This window comes from Ursus arctos, unplaced genomic scaffold (assembly GCF_023065955.2).
Source record: "Ursus arctos isolate Adak ecotype North America unplaced genomic scaffold, UrsArc2.0 scaffold_23, whole genome shotgun sequence".
In the NCBI taxonomy this organism is placed as follows: domain Eukaryota; kingdom Metazoa; phylum Chordata; class Mammalia; order Carnivora; family Ursidae; genus Ursus; species Ursus arctos.
This window is the reverse complement of record NW_026622908.1, coordinates 1,719,712-1,745,373: the sequence shown is the minus strand read 5'-3', so window position 1 is coordinate 1,745,373 and position 25,662 is coordinate 1,719,712. Positions and strand designations below refer to the sequence as shown.

The following is a 25,662-nucleotide window of genomic DNA, read 5'->3' as shown; positions in this document are numbered from 1 at the left end:
GTGATTAGCAGGAGGAAGTACAGGAAAATCTGATTCTCAGCATTTTACTGTCTGACGAATTTGTTGTGTATAATTCCAATCTTGCATTTTTTTGGCAAAAGTTCAGATATTTGACCTCTTATTATCAGCTATTGTGACATATACTGAAGGACGGAAGAATTTCCACTCATCTCTGCAAGATTTTATTCCCACGTGTTCTTCCCCATTTCTTTGCTCAATCCAAAGTGTCCAACCAATAGCTGCTAACCCATAGCTACGGGCTCACAACCCTTGCATTCTGTCGCATGGTCAACACCACCTCAGTTTACTTCCTGAGAATTTGAGTGGCAAACACTTTTCAGTAAAATACTGGCCTTTGATTGAGCCTTTTCAAAAATCTTCCCTGGAAATCTTCAACCTGCTTACTAACCTGATAATGGTCATCTTGAGTTATCCTTATGTTAAAACCTTTAAATAAAGACTTGAGCTAATGGGTTTTGTTTGTTTTTTTTTTTCATTTTCTTTTAAAAATATAAATTGTTTGAGGACAAGGAGGTGGGAAGAAAGCTAATTCTGGTAATCTTATATTTACTAAAAGGTGAAACTAGCTTTGCTCATGAATGTAACTTATTTACAAGTCAGGTACCATTAAAAAATACTTTAAAAGTACTGTGAATTCACCTCATGAGATTTCTAAATATGTCTACACAGAGGTTAAAGGACAAACACAAAATATGCCCCCAAATTGGGTGCTACTGTACCTTTGAGTTATTTCACCATTTTTTTTTCTTCCTGAAAATTTTCAAACTTAAAACTGTGAAGTGTCATACTTAGTTTTCTGATAGTCATTCATAGCTTCTGTGGACAGTTTCACCAAAAATGTCCCTGGGTCCCTAGTGCAAGTAAAAGTTAAAATTGAAGATTTTTTTCCCATTTTTTCTTTTTTTGATTTTTTATTATATTATGTTAGTCACCATACAGTACATCCCCGGTTTCCGATGCAAGGTCAATGATTCATTAGTTGCGTATAACACCCAGTGCACCATGCAATGCGTGCCCTCCTTACTACCCATCACCGGTCTATCCCATTTCCCCGCCCCCCTCCCCTCTGAGGCCCTCAGTTTGTTTCTCATAGTCCATAGTCTCTCATGTTTCATTCCCCCTTCTGATTGCCCCCCTTTCTTTATCCCTTTCTTCCCCTACCGATCATCCTAGTTCTTATGTTCCATAGATAAGAGAAATCATATGATAGTTGTCGTTCTCTGCTTGACTTATTTCACTTAGCATTATCTCCTCCAGTGCCGTCCATGTTGTAGCAAATGTTGAGAACTCATTCTTTCTGATAGCTGAGTAATATTCCATTGTATATATGGACCACAACTTCTTAATCCAGTCATCTGTTGAAGGACATTTCGGCTCCTTCCACGATTTAGCTCTTGTGGACATTGCTGCTATGAACATTGGGGTGCATATGGCCGTTCTCTTCACTACGTCTGTATCTTTGGGGTAAACACCCAGGAGCGCAATGGCTGGATCATAGGGTAGCTCAATTTTTAACTTTTTAAGCCACACTGTTTTCCAGAGTGGCTGTACCAACTTGCATTCCCACCAACAATGTAGGAGGGATCCCCTTTCTCTACATCCTCTCCAACAATTGTTGTTTCTTGCCTTGTCTATTTTTGCCATTCTAACTGGCGTAAGGTGGTATCTCAGTGTGGTTTTGATTTGAATTTCCTTGATGGCTAATGATTTTGAACATTTTTTCATGTGTCTGTTAGCCATTTGTATGTCTTCATTGGAAAAGTGTCTGTTCATATCTTCTGCCCATTTTTTGATTTGTTTATTTGTTTCTCGTGTATTGAGTTTGAGAAGTTCTTTGTAGATCTTGGATACCAGTCCTTTATCTGTAGTGTCATTTGCAAATATCTTCTCCCATTCCGTGGGCTGCCTCTTAGTTTTTCTGACTGTTATCTTGGCTGTGCAGAAACTTTTAATCTTGATGAAGTCCCATAAATTCATTTTATCTTTTGTTTCTCTTGCCTTTGGGGATGTGTCATGAAAAAGTTTGCTTTGGCTGATGTCATAGAGGTTGCTGCCTATGGTCTCCTCTAGGATTTTGATGGATTCCTGTCTCACATCGACGTCCTTCATCCATTTGGAGTTTATTTTTGTGTATGGTGTGAGATAGTGGTCAAGTTTCATTCTTTTGCATGTAGCTGTCCAATTTTCCCAGCACCATTTATTGAAGAGACTGTCTTTTTCCAACTGGATGTTTTTTCCTGCTTTATCAAAGATTAGTTGCCCAAAGAGCTGAGGGTCCATTTCTGGGTTCTCTGTTCTGTTCCATTGGTCTATGTGTCTGTTTTTGTGCCAGTACCATGCTGTCTTTGTGATCACAGCTTTGTAGTACAGCTCGAAATCTGGCATTGTGATGCCCCCAGCTTTGTTTTTCCTTTTCAACAGTTCCTTGGAGATTCAGGGCCTTTTCTGTTTCCATACAAATTTAAGGACTATTTGTTCCAGTTCTTTGAAAAATGTCATCAGTATTTTGATCGGGATAGCATTGAAAGTGCAGATTGCTCTGGGTAGCATGGACATTTTCACTATGTTAATTCTTCTGATCCATGAGCATGGAATATCTTTCCGTCTTTTTATGGCTTCCTCAATGTCTTTCAAGAGTGATTTATAGTTTCTAGAATATAGGTCCTTTATGTCTCTGGTTAAGTTAATTCCAAGGTAACGTATGGTTTTTGGTGCTATTGTAAATGGGATGGATTCCCTAATTTCTCTTTCTTCGGTCTCGTTATTCGTGTATAGAAATGCAAATGATTTCTGAGCATTGATTTTGTATCCTGCCACGTTACTGAATTGCTCTATAACTTCTAATAGTTTGGGAGTGGCTTCTTTTGGGTTTTCCATATAGAGTATCATGTCATCTGCGAAGAGAGACATTTTGACTTCTTCTTTGCCGATTTGAATACCTTTGATCCCTTTTTGTTGTCTGATTGCTGTTGCAAGGACTTCTAGTACTATGTTGAATAATAGTGGCAAGAGTGGGCATCCTGTCGAGTTCCTGATCTTAAGGGAAAGGCTTCCAGCTTTTCCCCATTGAGAATAATATTTGCAGTAGGCTTTTCATAGATGGCTTTTATGAGATTGAGAAATGTACCTTCTATTCCTACACTCTGAAGGGTTTTAATCAGGAAAGGATGCTGTATTTTGTCAAATGCTTTTTCGGCATCGATTGAGAGGATCATATGGTTCCTGAGTCTTTTCTTGTTGATATGATGTGTCACGCTGATTGATTTGTGAATATAGAACCACGCTTGCATCCCAGGTATGAATCCCACTTGATCGTGATGGATAATCCTTTTAATGTACTGTTGGATTCTATTAGCAAGGATCTTGTTGAGGATTTTGGCATCCATATTCATTAGGGAGATTGGTCTGTAATTCTCCTTTTTGAGGGGGTCTTTGCCTTGTTTGGGGATCAAGGTTATATTGGCCTCATAGAATGAGTTTGGTAGCTTTCCTTCTGTTTCTATTTTTTGAAATAGCTTTAGGAGAATAGGTATTATTTCTTCTTTGAATGTTTGGTAGAATTCCCCAGGAGAACCATCCGGGCCTGGAGTTTTGTTATTTGGAAGGTTGTTTATCACTGACTCAATTTCTTCATAATTAATTGGCCTGTTTAAGAAATCAGTTTCTTCCGGTTTCAATCTTGGTAGTTTATAGGTTTCCAGGAAGGATTCCATCTCTTCCAGAGTGCTTAGTTTATTGGCAAAAAGCTGTTGATAATAATTTCTAATAATCCTTCCAATTTCAATGGTGTTCGTCGTGACCTCTCCTTTTTCATTCATAATTTTAAAAATCTGGGTCCTTTCTCTTTTCTTTTGGATAAGTCTTGCCAGCGGTCTGTCAATTTTATTGATTCTCTCAAAGAACCAGCTTCTAGTCCTGTTGATCTGCTCTACTGTACTTCTGGTTTCTGCTTGATTGATTTCAGCTCTAATTTTGGTCAACTGCTTCCTCGTGCGTGGATTAGGCCTGTCCCTCTGTTGCTGTTCCAGCTTCTTGAGGTGAGAATATAAAAACTGCATTTTAGATTTGTCTATTCTTTTGAGTGAGGCGTGGATGGCTATGTATTTCCCCCTTAGGACTGCCTTTGCAGTATCCCATAGGTTTTGGACTGTTGTATTTTCATTCTCATTGGCCTCCATAAATTGTTTAATTTGATTTTTGATTTCCTGGTTTATCGAGTCATTCCTGAGCAGGATGGTTCTTAGTCTCCAAGTGTTTGAGTTTCTTCCAAATTTTTCCTTGTGGTTGAGTTCCAATTTCAGAGCGTTGTGGTCTGAGAATATGCAGGGGATAATTTCAATCTTTTGGTATTGGTTGAGACCTGATTTTTGTCCCAGAACATGGTCTATTCTTGAGAATGTTCCATGGGCATTAGAGTAGAATGAGTATTCTTTGGTTCTGGGGTGTAGTGTTCTATATATATCTATTTGGTCCAACTCGTCGAGTATGGCATTCAAAGCCTTTGATTCTTTGCTTAGTTTTTGCCAGTGTGTTCTGTCTATTTCTGAGAGTGGAGTGTTGAGGTCCCCTACTATTAATGTATTTTTATTTATATGTCTCTTTATTCTGGTTAAGAGTTGGCTTGTGTATCTTGCTGCTCCCCTGTTGGGGCATATATATTTATAATTGTCATATCCACTTGTTGAATACTTCCTTTTAGAATAATATAGTGCCCTTCTGTGTCTCTAACTATAGTCTGTAGTTTAAAATCCAATTTATCTGATATGAGTATTGCTACTCCAGCTTTCTTTTGAGGTCCATTTGCATGAAAGATGGTACTCCATACCCTTAGTCTCAGTCTGAATGCATCTTTGGGTTCGAAATGAGTCTCTTGTAGACAGCAAATGGATGGGTCATTTCTTTTTATCCAATCTGCAACCCTGTGGTGTTTATGGGATGGTTCAAACCATTTACATTAAGACTGATTACTGAGAAATATGATTTTAATGATGCCATGTTGCCAGTAAAGTCTTTGTTTGTATTGGCTGTGGCTTTCTTTTCTGTATCACTCTTGGGGCCTCTTTACTTTTATAGAACCCCCCATAATATCTCCTGTAGGGCTGGTTTCATGGTTATGAAATTGGTTAGTGAATGGCGATTCTGAAATGTCTTTATTTCTCCATCAATTCTGAATGACAGCCTTGCTGGATAAAGGATCCTTGGCTGCATGTTTTTCTCTGAAAGAGCTTTAAATATGCTCCCCCAACCCTTTCTCTCATTCCAGGTCTGTGTAGACAGGTTTGACGTAATTCTGATGCCTTTGCCTTAGTACGTGAGAAATTTCTTTGCCCTGGCCGCTTTCAATACTGTATCCTTGCATCTAATATTTGCGAATTGCGCTATGACGTGACGTGGCGTAGGTTTGTCGTGGTTGAGCTTGGGAGGGGTCCTCTCTGCCTCTTGGACATGAATGTTTGTTTCCCTCGCTAGATTATGGAAGTTTTCAGCTACAATTTGTTCAAATATCTCCTCTAGACCTCTGTTTTTGTCCACCCCCTCGGGGATGCCGATGATTTTAACATTGGATTGTTTCATTGAGTCAGTAATCTCCTGTAACCTACATTCGTGGGCTTGGATTTTTTTAAGAGCAGCTTTCGTTTTTTCCTCTATTAATCCATCCTTCAATTCACTAACACGTTCCTCTGCTTCAGAAATCCTGGCCGTCAGAGCCTCTAGTTTTGCCTGCATTTGGCTCATAGAAATTTTAATTTCTGTCAAATTCGCTCTCATGTCTGTCCTTAGGGATTCTATATTCTCAGTAACCTTTTCGTTAATAGTTTTTCAATTCTACTCATCATTTTGACCATCGTTACTCTGAATTCCATTTCTGATACTTTGGTTACATCCATATCCATTATTTCTGTGGCAGATTGCCACAGACTCACTGTCTTTTCTTTGTTTGGTGGTGGTGGGGGGGGGCTTCTCCTTCTTGTCATTCTGATGAGGAGGGGTTGCTGGGATGTCCAGAGCCCAAATTATCGACTGGGTCCCAGGCCGTGCCCCTTGTTTTATAGGGATCTTAGGGATGTGGGCTTCTTCTTTAAAGATTTTATTTATTTATTTATGTGGCAGCCAACCAGCGAGAGAGGGAACAGAAGCAGGGGAGTGGGAGAGGAAGAAGCAGGCTCCCAACGGAGGAGCCCGATGAGGGACTCTTTTCCACAAAGCCGGGATTACACCCTAAGCTGAAGACAGGCGCTTAATGACTGCGCCACCCAGACGCCCGGGTTGTGGGCTTCTTGATTTTTCAGCCTGCCTTCTGGGGGAGGGGCCTGCCACCCCGATACTCAGGCATCCCTGTTTGGGTAGAGTCTCCACGTCCCCTGCGAGGAGGGATGGGGATGGGCACTCTCTGAGCCGGTATTTCCAGGCTTTTGTTCTCTGGCGGCTTTCCCTGGCGGTTTGCTGTGCCTCTTCTGAGAGTCAGAGTAGCAGCGGCCGAATTTCAGCCTCTGTCACAGAACAGAGGGATTGTCGCCCATTCTCTACTAATGTTCTGGTCACTTTAACTCTGTTACTGTTGGTGCTGCTCAACCCTGCAGCGTCCCGGGATGTGTGCCCCACACCCGGCGTCCTAGCCCTCACTTCCAGGGCTGGCGCATCTCTGTCCTTTTTGTTTCTAATGCCGCCAGTCGCCCCGCGCGTGCTCCGGAAGCTCCCGGTCTCAGTCTGGATCCAGTGAGCGCACAGGGATTCCGGTGTTCCGCGAGATGCCTGGTGGCGCACGCACCCGGCTTCGGTCTCAGTCTGCTGTTTTGCGGGTGCCGTCTGTGAGCCCTGCTCGCTCTCCCTTTCAAGTGGCTACCACTTCCCGGTGCCCGAACGCGGCGGCTCCCTCCCCCTTCCGTTTATGTTCCAATATCTGTGCACGGTTTCATGCTCCCCGCTTCGTACCTCAGTACTCAGCGCTGGAGATGTTCATTTGTAGAGATCCAGATGCATCTTCCTGCATCTCAGGCTGTTTCCGTGGTTGTTTAGGCTGGTCTGGTACCTATCCAGCTCGACTCAGGGGACCGGCTGAAAAAGGTATCTCCTACTCCCTCGCCATCTTAACCGGAAGCTCTCTTTTTTCCCAATTTTTAAACTTAAATTCAGTTAGCCAAGGTATAGTACATCATTAGGTTTTCATATAATGTTCAGTGATTCATTAGTCGAATATAACACTGTGTTCATCATATCACATGCCCTTTTAATTCCCATAATTTCTGGTAGTGATGTATAAATATAGTAACTATGTGTTTTCAGAAACCCACACTCACAAAAATCCCCGACAATGCAGAGATCTTAAAAATGTTTTCTTCAGATACCATCACTTGATATTGTTTCCCATTGCAAAGTTAGGAAATAACTTCTTTGCATTTAGTAGTTTGAGGAGAAGTAAAAACCTGACACGGAGGCAAACGAATACCAAAAATGGATTACGGAAGAGTTGATGGCCTGATCTTTTCTAGACACGGAGATAGGGTGCCCTGTAATTTATAAACTATCATGGCTTCTATTATATTTCCTGAATATGCTATGGGTGCATAAGATCACGTGAAAAATAAACAAGAGAGTCCTTTGTGATTTATGTATAAAAGCCAGTAATGAATCTTCTGATGAACTTTGACACACACAAATATATATGTAGCAGTGGGACCATTTCCTTAGAGACACAGAAGCATAACCATAGCATTAAATATATAAAGAACCGCAGCCATGATATTAAAACAAAGCAAATGCCTGGCTTCTCTTGTAAGGCAACTGGATGTAAGAATTTGATTTTTAGGGATGTACTGTATGGTGACTAATACAACAAAATAAAAATTATAAAAAAAAGAATTTGATTTTTAATTTTTGTTTTAATTTTTTACATTAAAAATTTAGAACAGTTTATGAAGGAACACGCATACCTAAAAGTGCACCTATTTTAACTGCACATTACAATGAATTTTCATTAACTGGACTTATATAGATAACTAGCAACAACAGAACAGAATAGTACTATCACCTGGAAAATTTCCCTAGCGCTCAGTCAGATAGTTATTAAGCATCCACCACTCACTCTTTCTTATCTACTGCCAGGAAAATCACTGCCCTGATTTGTAATAATATAGATTTTCATGTTTTTGTATTTTATATTAGTGGAGCCATGTAACATGGTACAGTTTATGTCTGACTCTTTTCAGTCAGTATAAGACAATGAGATCCTCCCATATTATTGCACATGATTGTAGATCACTCATTCTTATTGCTCTATAATATTCTCTTATGTAAATTAACTATATTTCATTTATCCATACTATTACTGTTTTTCTGCCTTTGTAGTTTTCAGTTTCATACTATTATAAATAATGCTTCTATGATCATTCAAGCACATATATTTTCTTCTCCTTGATTTTGGTATGATGGATTTTTTCTTTTTTTCATTAAAAGTTTTATTTGATATAGTTATAGATTCACATGCACTTATAATAAGTAACACAGAAAGAACTCATGCATGCTTTACCCAGTTTCTTGCAATGGTCACATCTTTTAAGACACAATCTCATAACCAGGACATTGACAACCACACAACCTAAGGCCAGAAAAGTTTCATTATCACAGTATTCCTCATTTTGCTCTGTTTAGCCACTCAAGCCTCCTTTTCCCTTAGCCTTCCATCACTGGCATTCACTAATTTGCTCTTCATTTCTGTAATTTTGTAATTTTGGTATTGTATAAACAAGTCAATAGTGAACATGACTGTTGGGATTGGACTTTGACTTTTGACTTGGCATAATTCCCTGGAGATTTATCCAAGTTGTTGTCTGTACCAATACCTTGTTTCTTTATACTACTAATTATTATTCAGTGGTATGGATGTGTAATAATTTGATCAATCATTTACATTTTGAATTACATCTGAGTTGTCAATTTTTGGTTATTATAAAGTCGCCATGTATATTTATGGCAAGTTTTATCTGGGATAAATGGCTAGGTAGTATGCTATACAAATATGTATAATTTTAAAAATATATTTAAATGTAACCCATATATATATTTATCCCAGTATATGTAAGTACTATTGATACATAATTTATATGTCCTATATTCATCCATTTAAAAGTACTCCGTTCAGTGGTGTTATTTTTTTATTTTTTTGTCCTTACATCGTCAGATTACTATTTTATTAATTAATTAATTTATTTTTGGTTGTATTTAAATTCAACTTAGTTAACATATACTGTATTAGTAATTTCAGGGTAGAATTCAGTGCTTCATCAGTTGCAAATAACACCCAGTGCTCCTTACATCAAGTGCCCTCCTTAACGCCCATCAACCCAGTTAACCTTCTCCCCACACACCTCTCATCAGCAGCCCTCAGTTTGTTCTCTACAGTTAAGAGTCTCTTATGGTTTGTCTCCCTCTCTGTTTTCATCCTATTTTATTTCTTCTTCCCTTCCCCTATGTCCATCAGTTTTGTTCCTCAAATTTCACATATGAGTGAAATCATATGGTCAGTCAGAGTTCAGTGGTTTTTAAACTGTATGCATAGTTGTGCATTCATCAACATAATAAACTTCAAAATGAAAGAGAATAAAACTATATAGGAGTAATGTTTCTATCTCACTAGATTTAAGCATGATTCTGACATAAGATATGATAAGTTATGATGTATATGGTAAGCCCTAGAGCCAACAATAGAAAAATATGTCAAAAATATAGTGAAAGCATGTTAAAACAGGGAATGTTCACTTAATGCAAAAGGAGGCATTGAAAGAGGAATAGAAGAGGAAAGAGTACAGTAGATATATAGAGAGAAAAAAGTAAAGTGGCAGAGATATATCCAGCTATGTCAATGATAACATTACATGGGAATGGATCCAACTATCCAATCAAAAAGGCAGAGATTTTCAGTCTGGAGTAATGAAAACAAAGGAACCACTCTATACTGTCTACAGAAGATCATCATAGATTCAAAAACATAAATAGGTTGAAAGGGAAAGATTGAAAAAGAAAATTTAAAACATATATGAACCTAACAATAGAACCCAAAATACATAAAGCAAAAACTGACAAATGAAGAGAGGAATAGTCAGCTCAAACAATAATAATTGGAGACTTCAATACTCCATTTTCAAAAACGGATAGAGCAACTAGGTTCAAGTTAAACAAGGATTAAAAAAAAAAACACTTATAAAGTAATCAGACCTAATACTCAAATCTAGAACACTCAAATCCAAACCAGCAGAGTAAAAGTTCTTCACGACCCTTGGTATTGGTGATTTCCTTTACTGAAAAATTGTTTCTATATATTTAGTTTTTGATGTTATACACTCTCTTCTACATTTTTTTGTTTTAATTTGTACTTTTTCTTACTCCTTGAAACGGACATTTAAATCACTGATTTTAGTGTTCTTTCTTTTTAAAATACAAATACTTAAACTATATATTTCTGTCCAAGCACACTTTTATCTGCATCACACAGGCTTTGGCATGTAATATTTTCATATAATAGAGTACACAATATTTTCTAATTTCCATTTTGAATGCCTTTTTTACACAGATGCTTTTCAGATGTATGCTATTTAGTTTCTGAATATAGGTGAGATTTTCAACATATCTTCATATTGATTGCTTACTCATAACTTCAATTTCATAAACATTTTTTTCTCTTAAAATTAGTGTGCAAGTTTCAGGGGGTTTTGTACAATATTTCATACTGATGATTAGGTCTAGTTTGCTACAAGAGTTCTTTAGACGTCTCTATCATATTGATGCTTTGGTCAGTTTGCTCTATGCAATGCTGAGATAAGGTGTTAAAATCACTCACTATGATTATGGCGTTTTCCATTTTTCCTTTTTGTTCCATATGGCTTTATATTCTCAGGTTATATGATAAAGTATAAAAAATTTAGAAATGTTATATCTTCTTAATGAATAGAAATATTGTTATCATTTTTTTAGCTCTACTTGTTATTTCTATTTTCAAAAGAATTAGAAACTACATCCTAGGAGTGGGATATAAAACATATTTTCAGATGAAGAGGATTTCTTTTCTGTTGAGGTAATAATTTCAAATATATTTTTTCTGGTTATATAATTTGCCACCATACCTGTGTTCCAGTGTTTAATCCTATTGCACTTATGCTTTAGATGTACATCATCATTTTCCCCAGCTATGAATCAGGAATCCTGCACTACTTACATTAATTAATTGTTTTCCAATAAAATAATTGTATTTCTCTCTTTTCCTATTTTTTGTATGATTTTATGACTTTTTATGTGCCCAAATTGTCAGTTCTCTTTTTGAAGAATTACCTGATGGCTTTCAATGGGTTTGGTGACTCTTAGGGTACCAGAAGTAAAGATAAGTAAAACTTTATGATGTACTGTTATTTCTTTCTCTTCTTCTTTCTTTCTTCTTTCTTTCTAGTTTTTTTTTTTTTTTTAGATTTATTTATTTGACAGAGAGACAGCCAGCGAGAGACGAAACACAAGCAGGGGGAGTGGGAGAGGAAGAAGCAGGCTCCCAACAGAGGAGCCAATTAGTTAACATACAGTGTAATAGTAGTTCCAGGTGTACAATTTAGTGATTCAACATGTTATACTCATTATATTGCTAATATGGTCTTGTACTAAATTCTACTTTAATTTGCATAGCACGATGGTTATTTTCCTTTATATTCAAAAAGAATATCAGATTAATTTCCAAAACAGAGAATAGGAATTTATCTGTAACCAGTGCAAATTTTGGGTTAAATAGATCTAATTGTTTTCCTCACTCATTAGCAATCAAAAGTTCCAGAACACCTACCTGTTTAAAAAAAGCAAAAACAAACCATGTGTAATAAATATAACCAGAAAATTCATATCTTCCAATCTGAACCTTTTTGATTGACAAGGTTTCCAGTAGTCTTTTTGAAGAGATTAGTTGGTTATTCCCCCTTTTTTACTGCTCATACCATAAAGTGGCTACTTTAAACCAGTAAATAGAAGGCCAGTGTATATAACACATATGTGCTATTATCTGTTTTGGGTTGTAAAGTATAAAATTAGAAATGTTAATATTTTATTAAAGAGGGAAAATCAAATGTCAACTTTAAATGATCTTCATTTTCAGACTCTGAAGTGTATAATATTAAATCTTATTTTAATTTTGAAACAGTTCCAATATCTATTTTAAATACCTAGGATAAAAAAGATTTTTTTATTTACTAGAGAATTGTCTCATATATCATACAACATAAGGATTAGTAAATGCACTCACTATAAAAAAACAGTTAAAATTTCCAGTAGTATTTAAGAAGAACTAGTCTCAATAATTTTCATTTTGGATGGTCTCTTCAATTAATGTGGCTTTGGCTAAAAATGATAGGCTCCTTTTATGTGGGTGCAGGGCAAGCTGTAGTTGGAATGACTCAGCCAAACAGCACTTGAGAGTCTATCCAAACTTTAGGGAGAGTGCCTTACACGTAAGGCACATACTTAAGCCAAATGATGGGCAGATCACAAGGATGGCCTTACTTCAAATTCAGTAGCCCTAGGAAATATACTACTGTGGCTTGATTTGGAATTGCACATACACAACTTTGGGAGTTCTGAGTAAGTATTTTTCCAGGGGTCACTAAGTTGAGATTTGAGATTTATAAGAATTAGTGGGCTGAACAAAATTTTCTATTAAATGGCAAACAAGTGGATTCCCGGTTTCTTATAAAACACTGATTTGGTTCTAACTTGAGTTGTTAGTGTGAGATCTAGGTGGACAGAATAGACAGGCTTCCCCAAATTTTCATTCTTTCAAAATCTGTTTTGAAGTATAGTTATGGACAAAAGGGGAGATTGTAGAGGGATGGACTGATTCAATTCTTCAGGCTGGCCACAAGTTTAAAAGTTCCTTTCTGGAGACATCTGGGTAGACGAAGGCAGTGTAACCCTATAGCAACCTGCCTCTCATTATTTCCTCCCAATGATACAAAATTGTAAAAATGGAAAAGACACTATATTTAATATGTTACATAATTTCCTTTTGAATACTAATAGAAACCATTAGTGAGAGATGAGAGAAGATTTTATTTCTTGGAAATGAATTCTCATGTACCTTTATTTGAGGAAACAGTTTGGATTGAGATTAAAGAGAGAAAGAAATTATTTATTCGGAGTAGGTTCACAAATGAAGATTTAAAAGATTCTGAGGTTAGTTAACCTTACTGGACTAGTTAGAACTTCCAGAAAAAAAATACTATGGAACAAATAATTGCTGTAATTGATTTTTCAAATTCCATGTGCTCTTACTTGTGTAAAATAAGGGCAATTTTTTTGATTGTGCCACTGAAAGCTTGTTTCACTTGCTTGTTCCTCAAAGTATAAATGAAAGGGTTCAACAAAGGGGCAACAGACGTAGTGAGGACTGATACCCCTTTATTGATGTCCACTTCTTCTTTGGCTGAAGGCTTGAGATAGATGAAAATACAGCTGCCATATGTGATGGAAACAACAATCATGTGAGAAGAACAGGTAGAGAAAGCTTTCCTTCTTTGAAAAGCAGAAGGGAATCTTAGAATTGTCCTGATGATATACGTGTAGGAAAGAATGACACCTATCAGTGTAATAATGAATGTCAGTACTGCACAGATTATAACCATCTGTTCTATAAACCAAGTATCTGAGCATGAAATCTTAAAAAGAGGAGATGCGTCACAGCCAAAATGATCAATGGCATTGGAGTCACAGAATTCCAGCTGGAGGCCCATACCAAGGGGTGTCATGATGATCATCAGCCCAGAGATCCAGCAGCAGAGGACGAGGATGGTACAGATTCTGGTGTTCATGATGGCCATGTAATGCAGGGGTTTGCAGATGGCCACATAGCGGTCATAAGACATGGCTGCCAGGAGAAAAAACTCTGTGGCCCCAAAAAGCCCAATAAAAAATATTTGACTGGCACAAGCATTATAAGTAATGGTTTTGTCTCCAGTTGATATACTGTACAGGAATCTGGGAATACACACTGTTGTGAATGAGATTTCTAAGAAGGAGAAGTTTTGAAGAAAAAAATACATGGGTGTTTTAAGATGAGAATCCATGAATGTCAGAATGATAATGGTCAGATTTCCAGTAATGCTCAGCACATAGGTGAGGAGTAAGAAGATAAAAACAAGAACTTGCAGCTGTGGGTCCTCTGTAAGTCCCAACAAGATGAATGTTGTTATTGCTGTGTGATTTCTCATTGCCACTTTTGACATTTTTGGAACTCTAAATGTAAAAAGTCAAGGAGAAAGTATCTAAACAGAAGAAAGGAAACAATAAGGCAAAAATCAATGAAACAGAAAACAAAGCAAGAGAGAAGTTCAAAAAAATCAAGAGCTGACTCTTAGAAAGGTAAATAGCATTGATAAAACTGTTGTGAGACTGATCTGGAAAAAAGAAAAGAAGATTTATCAGGAATTAAAGCAGTAACATCATTAGAGATTGTATGGATATTAAGAAGATAAAAATGAAATATTTTGGAAACATCTGCAGAATAGCTTAAGTAGCATAAGTGAAATGAGCTAGTTCTTTGAAAGATACAATTTTCCAAAGCTAATTCAAGATGAAATACCTAATCTATATAGCCCTGTATCTATTAAAGTAAACAAATATATGGTTAAATCATCCTATAAAGAGAACTTCAGTCTCAGATCTCTTAGTTGTAGATTTCTACTAAACATTTATGACAAAAACTCCAATTCTTTTTTTTATAATACTTTTTATTATGTTATGTTAGTCACCATACAGTATATCCTTAGTTTTTCATGTAGTGTTCCATGATTCATTAATTAGATATAACACCCAGTGCACCATGCAATACATGCCCTCTTTAATGCCCATCACCGGTCTATCCCATTCCCCCACCCCCCTCCCCCTGAAGCCCTCAGTTTGTTTCCCAGAGTCCAGAGTCTCTCATGGTTCATTCCCCCTTCTGCTTACCCCCCCTTCATTCTTCCCTTCCTTCTCCTACTGATCTTCCTGCTATTTCTTATGTTCCATAAATGAGTGAAACCATATGATACCAAAATATACAAGTTCTTTCATAAAACTGATTGTTGAAAGCAAGAATTACAACATTATCTGATGGAGCTTCTGATGTATAAACATAATATAAATGAAAACCACAATAAAGAAGGGAAGAGAGAAGGGTCCTATACACTAATACATTTTCTACATTCTACCTCCAGTGGTAAAAATGGATTCTAAGTGGTCTGTGAAATGATTACTGTCTATATTATAATTCACACACAAACTTTAAAGAACGGGTATAGTCAAAAACACATTATATAAATTAAAATGAAACACTAGGGCTGTTTATTTTAAGGCAAGAAATGGGAAGCAAAAGAAAGAACAACAATGGGAACAAACAAAAATCAAGTAACGATTAACAAAAGTCCAAACATAAATATTTACATTGTATAATTGATGAAAACATACCACACCAATTAAAAGACAGAGATTATTAGAATGTGTTTTTTAAAAATTTGCCCACCTAGATGTAGTATTTAAACACTTCACTTCAAATAAGATAAGCTAAAGAATTAAAATATGAGTACCGTGTAAACCATAGTAAAGAGAATGTTGGAGTAACTATGTTAATAACACCACAAAGCAAAATTACATACTGATAAATGATCCAATTCACCACGAACACCTAAAGATTCAAATTATTTATGTATTTAACAGTGCATCAAAGTATACGAAGATTAAACTGGCAAAATGAAAGAAGAAAGAGATAAATTGGCAATGATTGTTGGAGATTTCTCTTATTAATCAATGGAACTAGTTAACTGAAAAGCAACAAAATTAAAGAAAAACTGTACAGTATCTCCAATCAATTATATGTAATTGATATTTATAGAAAACTCTCCGTAATAACAGCAGAATGCACATTATTTTGAAGTGTGCATGGAAGATTCAACAAGATAGATATTTTAACAAGAGAGGCAATAGAAAACAAATGTGACTGTATTTTAAACAAATTGGAATCATGTAGAGGATATTCTCTGACCACAAAGAATTCAGACTGAAAATCAATAACCAAAAAAACCCAGAAAGAAAATATTTACAAATTAAACAGACCACTTAAAAAAATATGTGTGTGTGTGTGTGTGTATATATATATATATATATATATATATATATATATATATATATATATATATATTTGACAGAGAGAGAGACAGCCAGCAAGAGAGGGAATATATGCAGGGGGAATAGGAGAGGAAGAAGCAGGCTCCCAGTGGAGCAGGGAGCCCGATGCAGGGCTTGGTCCCCGGAACCTGGGATCAGGCTCTGAGCTGAAGGCAGGTGCTTAATGATTGAGCCACCCAGGTGCCCTTAAACAGGTCACTTCGAAATAATTTATGAGTCAACCACCAAGACTCAAAGGAAATAAAACAACACATTGAAATAAATGAAAATAAGATACATCATATCAAAATATGTGGAAAGCAGGCAGGAATGAGTGGGAAATTTATAATGTTAAATGTTTATATTAGAAAAGAAAAAGTTTCAAATCAAATATAAAATCTTTGACGGTTAAAAAAAAACTAGAAGAAAAGGTGAAATAAATCCAAAGAATGGAAGGAAAGTTAAGATAAAGATAAGACCAGAAATCAATAAAATTTGAAACAAAAATACAGTAGAGAAAATTAATTTAACCAAAAGCAGTTCTTTGGAGACTAATAATATTGATAATCTTCTAACCAGACTGACAAGCAAAACAAAACAAAATAAAACACTGACAGAGGGAAAACACACTTTCTAGAAAAACCAGAAACCAAACCTATCACCCCAGATCTCAGATATGGAAAGGCTAGTAAAGGATACTACAAGAAATTAACACAAATACTTTAGACAACTTAAATGAAATAGATGAATTTTTCAAAGTCAGCAAACTACAAAAACACATGCAAAATGAAATACAGAACCTGAAATAATCCTACAACTACTAAAGAAATGGAATTTTTAGTTAAAAACATTCTAAAGCAAAATTTCCAGGACTAGATATTTAAACAGGAAATATTATGGATTCTCACAATCTCCTTGAGAAAATAAGAGTAGGGAATGTACCCCACCTTATTTTTTGAGGATTTAAAAACACCTGTGAGATTTAGAGAGACTGCAAGGCCCAAAATAGGAGGTCACATTTGAAGAACATAAAAAGCCATGGGAGTTTTCACTGCTTTACATCAAAACTTATTTTAAGGAAACCATCATTAAGACAATGTGACAAAACAAAAAACAATATTACACAGATTTTTTCAGAAAACAGAATGTATAAGCACCCTCTCCATCTCCTTTCATAAGGTCAGAGTTACCATGATATCAAAACCAAACAAAGATATTACAAAAAAAGAAAAACTATTGACCAATATCCTCTATAAATGTAGATAGAAATTTTCAACAAAAGAATAGCAAATCAAAATCATTATACTCAATAGCAATATAAACATAACACATCATGAGAAGGTGACATTTACCCCAGGAATTCAATATTTATTCAATTAAATATTCAATATTTAAAATCAATTAATTTATTCTCCACAATAACAGAAAAAAAGGAGAATTCTTCTGAATAGTTTCGGGGAAAAATATTTGACAAAATTCAACACTTCTTTATGCTGAAAATTTCTCAGTAAAGTAGAAGCAGAGAAAACTGTCTCAACGTGATAAGGATACCCAGTTATAAAAAAACAAAACAAACCTTCTGCTAAGATCAAATAGAAGGAGAAAATCCTGAAAGCTTTCCTCTAAAATCATGAGCTATGAAAGGATGATTACTTCATAGCTCATGTTCAACACTGTGCTGGAGTTCCTAACCAATAAAATAAGGTGAGAAAAAAATGATGATACTGTGATTAGAAATTAGGAGTTAAATCATCTTCTTTTGGTAACATGACTGGGTAGATAAAGAATCCTAAATGACCAACAAGATAATCCTTGAATAAATAAGTGAGTTCAGCAAAAGCACAAGAGAAAGTGTCAATGTATATTAAAAATTGTGTTTGTGTATAACAACGAGAATTTGAACTTGAAAATTTTTAAAAATGTCATTTACAGCACCATTTAAACATGAAATACTTGAGCATAAATTGAACAAATTATAATGGTATAGCAATACAATGGAAACTTTTAAAAGCTGACATTGAGATATGTGTAAACATATAACTCATTGGGATAGAACAACGTGTACTGAAATAGAGTAACGTAAGGCAAAGTGAGGGGAAAAATGATTCCTTATCACAAATGGTGTTGCTGCAATAAGATATACATATGGATAAAAATGAACACAATGGAAAATATAGATCATAGACCTAATAAAAAATGGCTTTTCAAAACACTGTTGGGGGTGCCTGGGTGGCTCAGTCTATTAAGCATTTGCCTTCTGCTTAAGTCATGATCCCAGGGTCCTAGGATCTAGCCCCAGGGCAGGCTCCCTGCTCAGTGGAGAGTCTGCTTCTCCCTCTCCCTCTGCCCATCTCCCCATCTTCTGCTTTCTCTCATTATCTCTCTCTCAGATAAATAAATAAAATCTTTTAAAAAATAACATAAAAAGTGAAAAGGGGGTGCCCGGTTGGCAAGTCAGAAGAGCCTGCGACTCTTGATCTTGGGGTCTTGAGATCAAGCCACACATGGGGTGTAGAGATTACTTAAATAAATAAACTTTAAAAATAGAACTGTTTAAAAAAAAGGGGGAATGAAGCATGAGAGACTATGGACTAAGAGAAACAAACTGAGGGCTTCAGAGGGGAGGAGGGTGGGGGAATGGGATAGACCGGTGATGGGTAGTAAGGAGGACACGTATTGCATGGTGCACTGGGTGTTATACGCAACTAATGAATCATCGAACTTTACATCAGAAACCAGGGATGCACTGTATGGTGACTAACATAATACAATAAAAAACATTTAAAAAAAGTGAAAAGACAGGCCCTATACTAGGAGAAAATATTCATAAGACATGTATCTCACAAAGGTTATACGTAGATATAACATATATATCTAACACACTATATATATGCACATATATATATATTATGGATATGCTTCATTTCATAGATATGAAATACATCTTAAATTATATTGTGTATCTAATATGATAAAGATATAAAGTAAATGTATGTATAAGTATACACACATACTCATACACACAGTTTACTCATATGAAGACAAAGAGCCCAATAAAACTGGTCAAAGATTTGAGCATATACTTCACATGGGAAGAGGCATGAGTATCAAATGTGCACATGAAAAGGTGCTCAACATCATTAGTCATTAAGGAAATAAAAACTAAATGGTAATAAGACATTACTAAACATTTGTTAGAATAGACAAAAATCAATGTACTAGCAGCAATAGCAAGGGTGGGAAGAACATAAGGCATTGAAATTTTCATATATTGCTGGTGGAAATACAGCAAAACCATTTGGAATGCAGTTTTCCAGTTTCTTATAAAATTAGTAATATATCTATTATATAACATGGCAAATCCATCCCTAAGAATTTACCTAAGAGAAAAAAAGTATGACCTTAGAAAGACTTGATAATTGCAACTTTATTCATAATAATCAAAAGAGGAACATAATACACGTAATCATTGAGAAATGATTTTAAAAAGTGGTATATTTATACATAGAATGCTACATAGCAGTAAAAGAACAAAGAATTCATCTGTGTGATAATGTGGATAAACTCAAAGTAGTATGCCGAGGGAAAACATATACATATTAAAGGGAAAATACTGTAAGACTTAGTTTAATTGGAAAAGACAACCCAAATCTATTATGAAGGTTAATTAACCGGGAAAGAGAACAAACATTTAGAAATGATAGAAATTTATATATCTTGATTGTATTAGTAGTTAGAAAGATGAATACATACATTTGTCAAGACTCGATAGAATGCTACACTTAAAATAAGTGCGTTTTACTGTGTGTAAGTTATACTTTAATAAAACTGATTTTTTTCTTAAGTAGGCTCCATGTCCAGCATGTAGACCCACATGGGCCTTGATCTCACCACCCTGAGATCAAGACTGAGCTGAGACCAAGAGTGAGAAACTTAACTGACGGAGCCACGCAGGTGCCCCACACAAGTGCCCTAAAAGTCATTTAAATAAGACAAGTCACAGAATGTGAGAAGATACTTGCAATGATTGTCAAGGACTGTAACCAGAATTTATAAAATCTACTACAACTCAGTAAGAAAGAAAAACTTAACCTTATAACAATTAGACTAATTTCTTCACTGAAGAGCATATCTAAAGGCCAGTGAACATATGAAATGTGAACTTTCTAGGATTTAGGAAAAGGAAATTAAATTCAAAACTACTGCACAACCATGAGAATAATGGACATTAAATAGATGGACCATCCCAAGTATTGTGAAGATTAGAGTGTGCATTCCTATAAACTATGAAAACTTTTTGAATGTATTTATTAGGCTGATGTCTGATATATATGAAACAGGAAATTACAATCCTGGGTATTTACCCAATCAAAATGTGTACATATGTACATAAAATATATGCATGTTTAAGAAAGTTTTAGCCTCATTATTCCCAATAAACCAAAGATCATGAAACATTAAAAAGTCCATCAGTGATAGAATCAATTTTTAAAGTGTGATATATTCATAAAATGGAAGGACATAACAATGAAGATAAAAATAATATTGCTACATTCAATAGCATGGAAAGTTCTCCCAAGCATGATTTTGAGTGAAGAAGCAAGACACAAAAGAATACGTAGAATATGATTTCAGTTACACACATTTCAAAAATAAGCAAAACTAATTGATGGAGTTAGAAATCAGGATAGTGCTGCTATTCAGGGAGGATTGTGAGGCATGTATGGACCTGGTCTAGGTATATATATGGCTTAGATGATACAGTTCATGTTCTATTGGTATGTCTAGAACTGTGCCCTTGTAATTTGTTCACTTATCTGTGATGTTAAACTATTGCAAAATTTAACAATTAAAAAAACAAGGCAGACCCAAATACCATTTCATTTCACACTTCAGTATTCTGTACTAGTTCCTTATTTCTACACTTCTTGGTGATGCACCAAACACTTTTTATGTACATTCCGTCTACTGCAATATGAGGCCATGCTTGGCACAGGTTGTATTCACTAGCATAGCTCAGGTTAACATCCAATCACTGAATTTCAAAGACCATACCTTTTCAGTGATTCTCCTAGTCGTTATGTATATTTCCATCTCTTCTCTTCTCTACCCCTCTATCTTTCATTCATTACTCAGGCTACTGAAATCTGGCATCTTTAGCCACTAATCTACTATCACTGCTCTTGCTTAATCCATTATTATTCCTCTTCTTTTAGAAGGCCTCCTTCCACCCTATTGCCCACATCTGGATAAGACCAATCTGTTTAGACTCTACGTCTTTAATATGTTACAAAAAGTCCATCTTTTCCATTCCATCTGCTTCTACCATACTTCAGGTCACTTTGATCTCATACTCGATATAAAAACTTCATACTCTAACTGGACTTCCTGTCTCCTGTTTTGATCATTTTAATATATTTTCCTCACTGCATCTAGAATAAGTTCTGAGATATCATCTCAATTCCTGCAGACTAGGCTGGCTACATCTCCACTCTGTTCCTGTATCAATTATCCCTACATCAGAGCTGTATCAAATTGTTTATTTACTGTTTGTCTCCTAATGAGACTGTGATAATCTTGAGATCAGGGCCCATCTTATTCCCAGTAGTAGCCTCAGATCTTATCACATTTCCTAGAATATAATGGTTTCTCAGTATGTTAATTAAACACATAGATATTTACAAAGACCAGAATAATTTCTTTCCTTCTATTTCAAGATTCTACTTCACAAAAGTCCTTTAATTTTTGTGGTTCATATAGAAGATACTGTACCAATGGTAAAGGTTCTTCCTTCAATATAGGAATACTGGTGATGGGTAGTAAGGAGGGCACATATTGCATGGTGCACTGGGTGTTATACGCAACTAATGAATCATCGAACTTTACATCAGAAACCAGGGATGTATTGTATGGTGACTAACATAATATAATTAAAAAACATTAAAATAAAAAAAAAGAGTTTGTATCATGTTCCCCTGACCCTTCAGTGCCCTGATTTTTGAGTAGTAGAATATAGTCTCTCAAGGTGGGCATTTCATCAGCTCTACTGGTCACAACTCCACAGGACTTTTCATTTAAATTCTAATATAGACCACGTGAAAAAAAATGGAGATCATAAGAAATAAGTATAAGGTAATGAAGTCTTTAAAAGTTCTAGATATGAGGTAATGATAATTTTCTATTGTACTTACCTGAACATGTTACTAGAAAGTCCCTTAACTGTGGTGGGGATACTCTTCAGATTTTACTGACAGTATATAGGGCAAACTTCTTAGACTGTAGCCAGATGGACTGGAATTAGCATTTCTATTGGCTGGTGTGGTATTACATGGCTAGTTTCAACCAAAGCCTGCTCTTGGGTTCCTTGTTTGACAGAATGGTCTCAGATGAAAGCTTTGTAACAAAAGGTAGCATTCTGAATTTCTAGACACTATCAGAGAGAACGCACACTGAAATACACTCATGGGCAAAAAACTATTTAAATGTTCTGCAGACACGCACTGAAATATCTACAGTAGCTCACACGAGAAACAGGGAATTGTTACGCAGAGCCCACCTTCCTTTCTTCTTACGCTCATCTTCCCTTCATTCCCTATTGTAACCTCCAGCAAAGTCCCTGCTGATCCTGGGTATTATCCCTGGATGTGAAACAACCTCTGTCCTTCTAGTTCCTTACTTCAGAAACATGCCTCAGAAACATTCTGACTAATTAATTATATTGTAGATGTAACTTACTAATTTTTATTTAATATGCCTAGACAGTAAAAAAGTTTGTTTTTTAAAAAAAGATTTTCTTAGGTAAAATGTCAACCAACTTTTATTAAGTTGAAGAGATGTAATTGTACAATTGAGATTATGTGTGTGGGTGAGTGTGTGTGTGGGTGTTGGTATATGGTAATTAGGTTGGTAATTAGGGCAATAGGTAATGCATTATATGCCTATCAGATCTAACCATCTTATTGCTCTCATACTTAACCAATTCATAAAGCACGCTTAGAACTGTCTTCATCTGCTTCCATGATTAATATTCTTGAAAAAGAAATGACATTTTAGAAATGAAATTAATTTCTCATATCCTTATGAAATATCCAAATTTTTAAAAGTACACACACACACATATACATACATGTGTTTCTATATCAATGTAGATAGATGGATAGATACATAGATAGATAGATACACAGGAAAGTGACAGGAAATATTTTAATTATTTTTCCAAATTTCATAACAAAATAATTAATTTGAGATATATGAACATACTTACACTTTGGTGTCTCATTCAGGCTCCAATCTTTGTTTTATCCACACAGATCCTTAGTGGAATTCACAGTTAAGTAAGAACTATCAGCAGTGACCTGGATATAAAGTAGTTATGCTTTCTCACTTAACTTTCACTCAAAGGTAGCAGTGGAAACGCATGCACAAGCTATGTAAATTTTTATATCCCTAGGTCTAACATTTATCATGAATTATAATATCTGTCTAAATTTTAAAAGGAACTATTTCTGCATAATCTGGTTAGCTATATAGAAGGAAAGACTGGTAAACAGGCAAAGGAAAACCAGAAATCCTCTTTGATTTTTGAAAAGTTGATGATCTGACCAAACAACTTTAGCATGGGGAGATTTCCTTAAAGTTTCACCAAGATATGATTGAGGATGCTTTACATAGTCAACCTGTTATGTAGGTAAGATCAACTAAGTTAAAAAAAAAAAAAGGTCCTTTGTGACCCTACTTCAAAGTCACTAATGATTGTAAAATGTAATTAATATAGAAAAATTGAACAAAACAAAACCTAACTGATGCATCTGGGAATTGGGACAGCGTCCTTGGAGATTGGAAAATGCATTAGTAGTACAAGATGCATTATCAATGTATTAAGTCTTTGTCAATATGATGATCCAAATAATATTTTGTTTTTTATTCACTTTAATTCACATTTTGTTGTTTGCTAATTACATACAGCAATTTTTGAAATGTTTATTGGCAATTTATGCTTTATTTATGAACATGATATTACTATCCTTTCATTGCTTTTGAATAAAACGGATTCCTTATCCTTTTCTAAAATATTTGCATATATTCAAGATATTAAGTCTTTGCAAGTCATATATATTACAACTCCTATTTAATGATTTGTTATTGAACATTTAATATAATTTAGGGTGGTGGTGGTATACAGAAAATTTGGTTAATTTCTAGTAAAATATATATCTTTTATTTTATTATTTTTGAATCTGTTGCCATGACTTGAGAAGCTTTACTGATTCTGACCTTGTCGTATATTTACTTATATTTTCTTCCAATAACTTTATGACTTATTCACATCAGTATCTCTACTGTTGGGTTAGAGTTGGTGTAAAGTATGAGGATATAGAATTTTCTCCCAAATGATTAGGCAGTTGTTTTAATGCCATTTTAGGGACTGAGAAAGATACAATCTGGGCAGAAAAACCTGTGGTGGTAAATTTGAACCCATTACATAAGATGCTAATTTTTATCAATATGCTAATAATATATTAACTAAAGTTGAAAGCTTTGAAAAAACCAGCATGTCATCAGCTGATGTTCAACACTAGTTTCTCGTATGCTAGGAGTTTAATCTCAACATCTTTGCCTACTAAAATAGTTAGTAAAATGTCAAAATAAAAATAAGGGTGATTTTAACCAGAAAAGCGGTCATGGGAATAGTGAGATGTGGTTAAATTCCAGCACACAGATGGAGTTTTAAAACATTACTGAGTAAGAGGACTTTGGGAATAAGCATAGAAAGAAGAGAGAACAGACCCAAAGACTGAACCTTGGACCAATCCAGTATGCAGAAGTCAGAAAAATAAAGAGGGATCAGTAGAAAATTTGGCCAAGAAGGCTCCTGTGTCGTTTTGGATTGTTCCCTTAGTTTGGTTTTGGGCATAGTAATGCTATCAGAAGCTTTCTAGGATCTTTCAAAGGACAAAGTTAGGACAAAATTCATTAAGAAATCATTAGTTGACATTGCTGCCTCTAATTCTAATCCGTCACTCTGAATTATTTTCTCATTCATTTTTGATTCTCCTTCCTCCCTTTTTCTCTACAGATTCCTAGTTGTCAACATCAAAATATTTACTAATTTGCCCACTGCTAAAATTTGTACAAAATGAAATCAGAATGAGTCTACTTTTTAGAAAATATCTCATGGACAGTGATTAGAGCATGATATTTTAAAGAGTTACATACTAAATTATTTCTGTTTCTTTGCATTTTACCCCTGTGTTTTGTTCAGTGTGAAATACTGTTACTTCATGTATTTCTATTTATATTGAATTGTAGTTTTTCTCCTGTAATATGGTCCTTTAAACTTTAAAATATATAATATATGGTTGAAAAATCAAAATTTTACTTTAAAGGTATACTCAAAAAAGTTCATGAATTCATTTCATTTATTGAAAAAGTTTCTGCATTTATGATATAAGAATGTCGAATTTCGATCATATATTT

The 25,662-nt window shown here is 35.2% G+C and overlaps 1 protein-coding gene across 1 annotated transcript; it reads right to left on the bottom strand.

The window, feature by feature from the left end:
* Positions 1-13,313: 13,313 nt before the first annotated feature.
* LOC113248984 (olfactory receptor 6C2-like) lies at positions 13,314-14,252 on the bottom strand. Its single transcript, XM_048217242.1, has one exon. It carries the CDS (start codon positions 14,250-14,252, stop codon positions 13,314-13,316), a length of 939 nt encoding a protein of 312 aa, XP_048073199.1.
* Between the last annotated feature and the right edge of the window lie 11,410 nt (positions 14,253-25,662).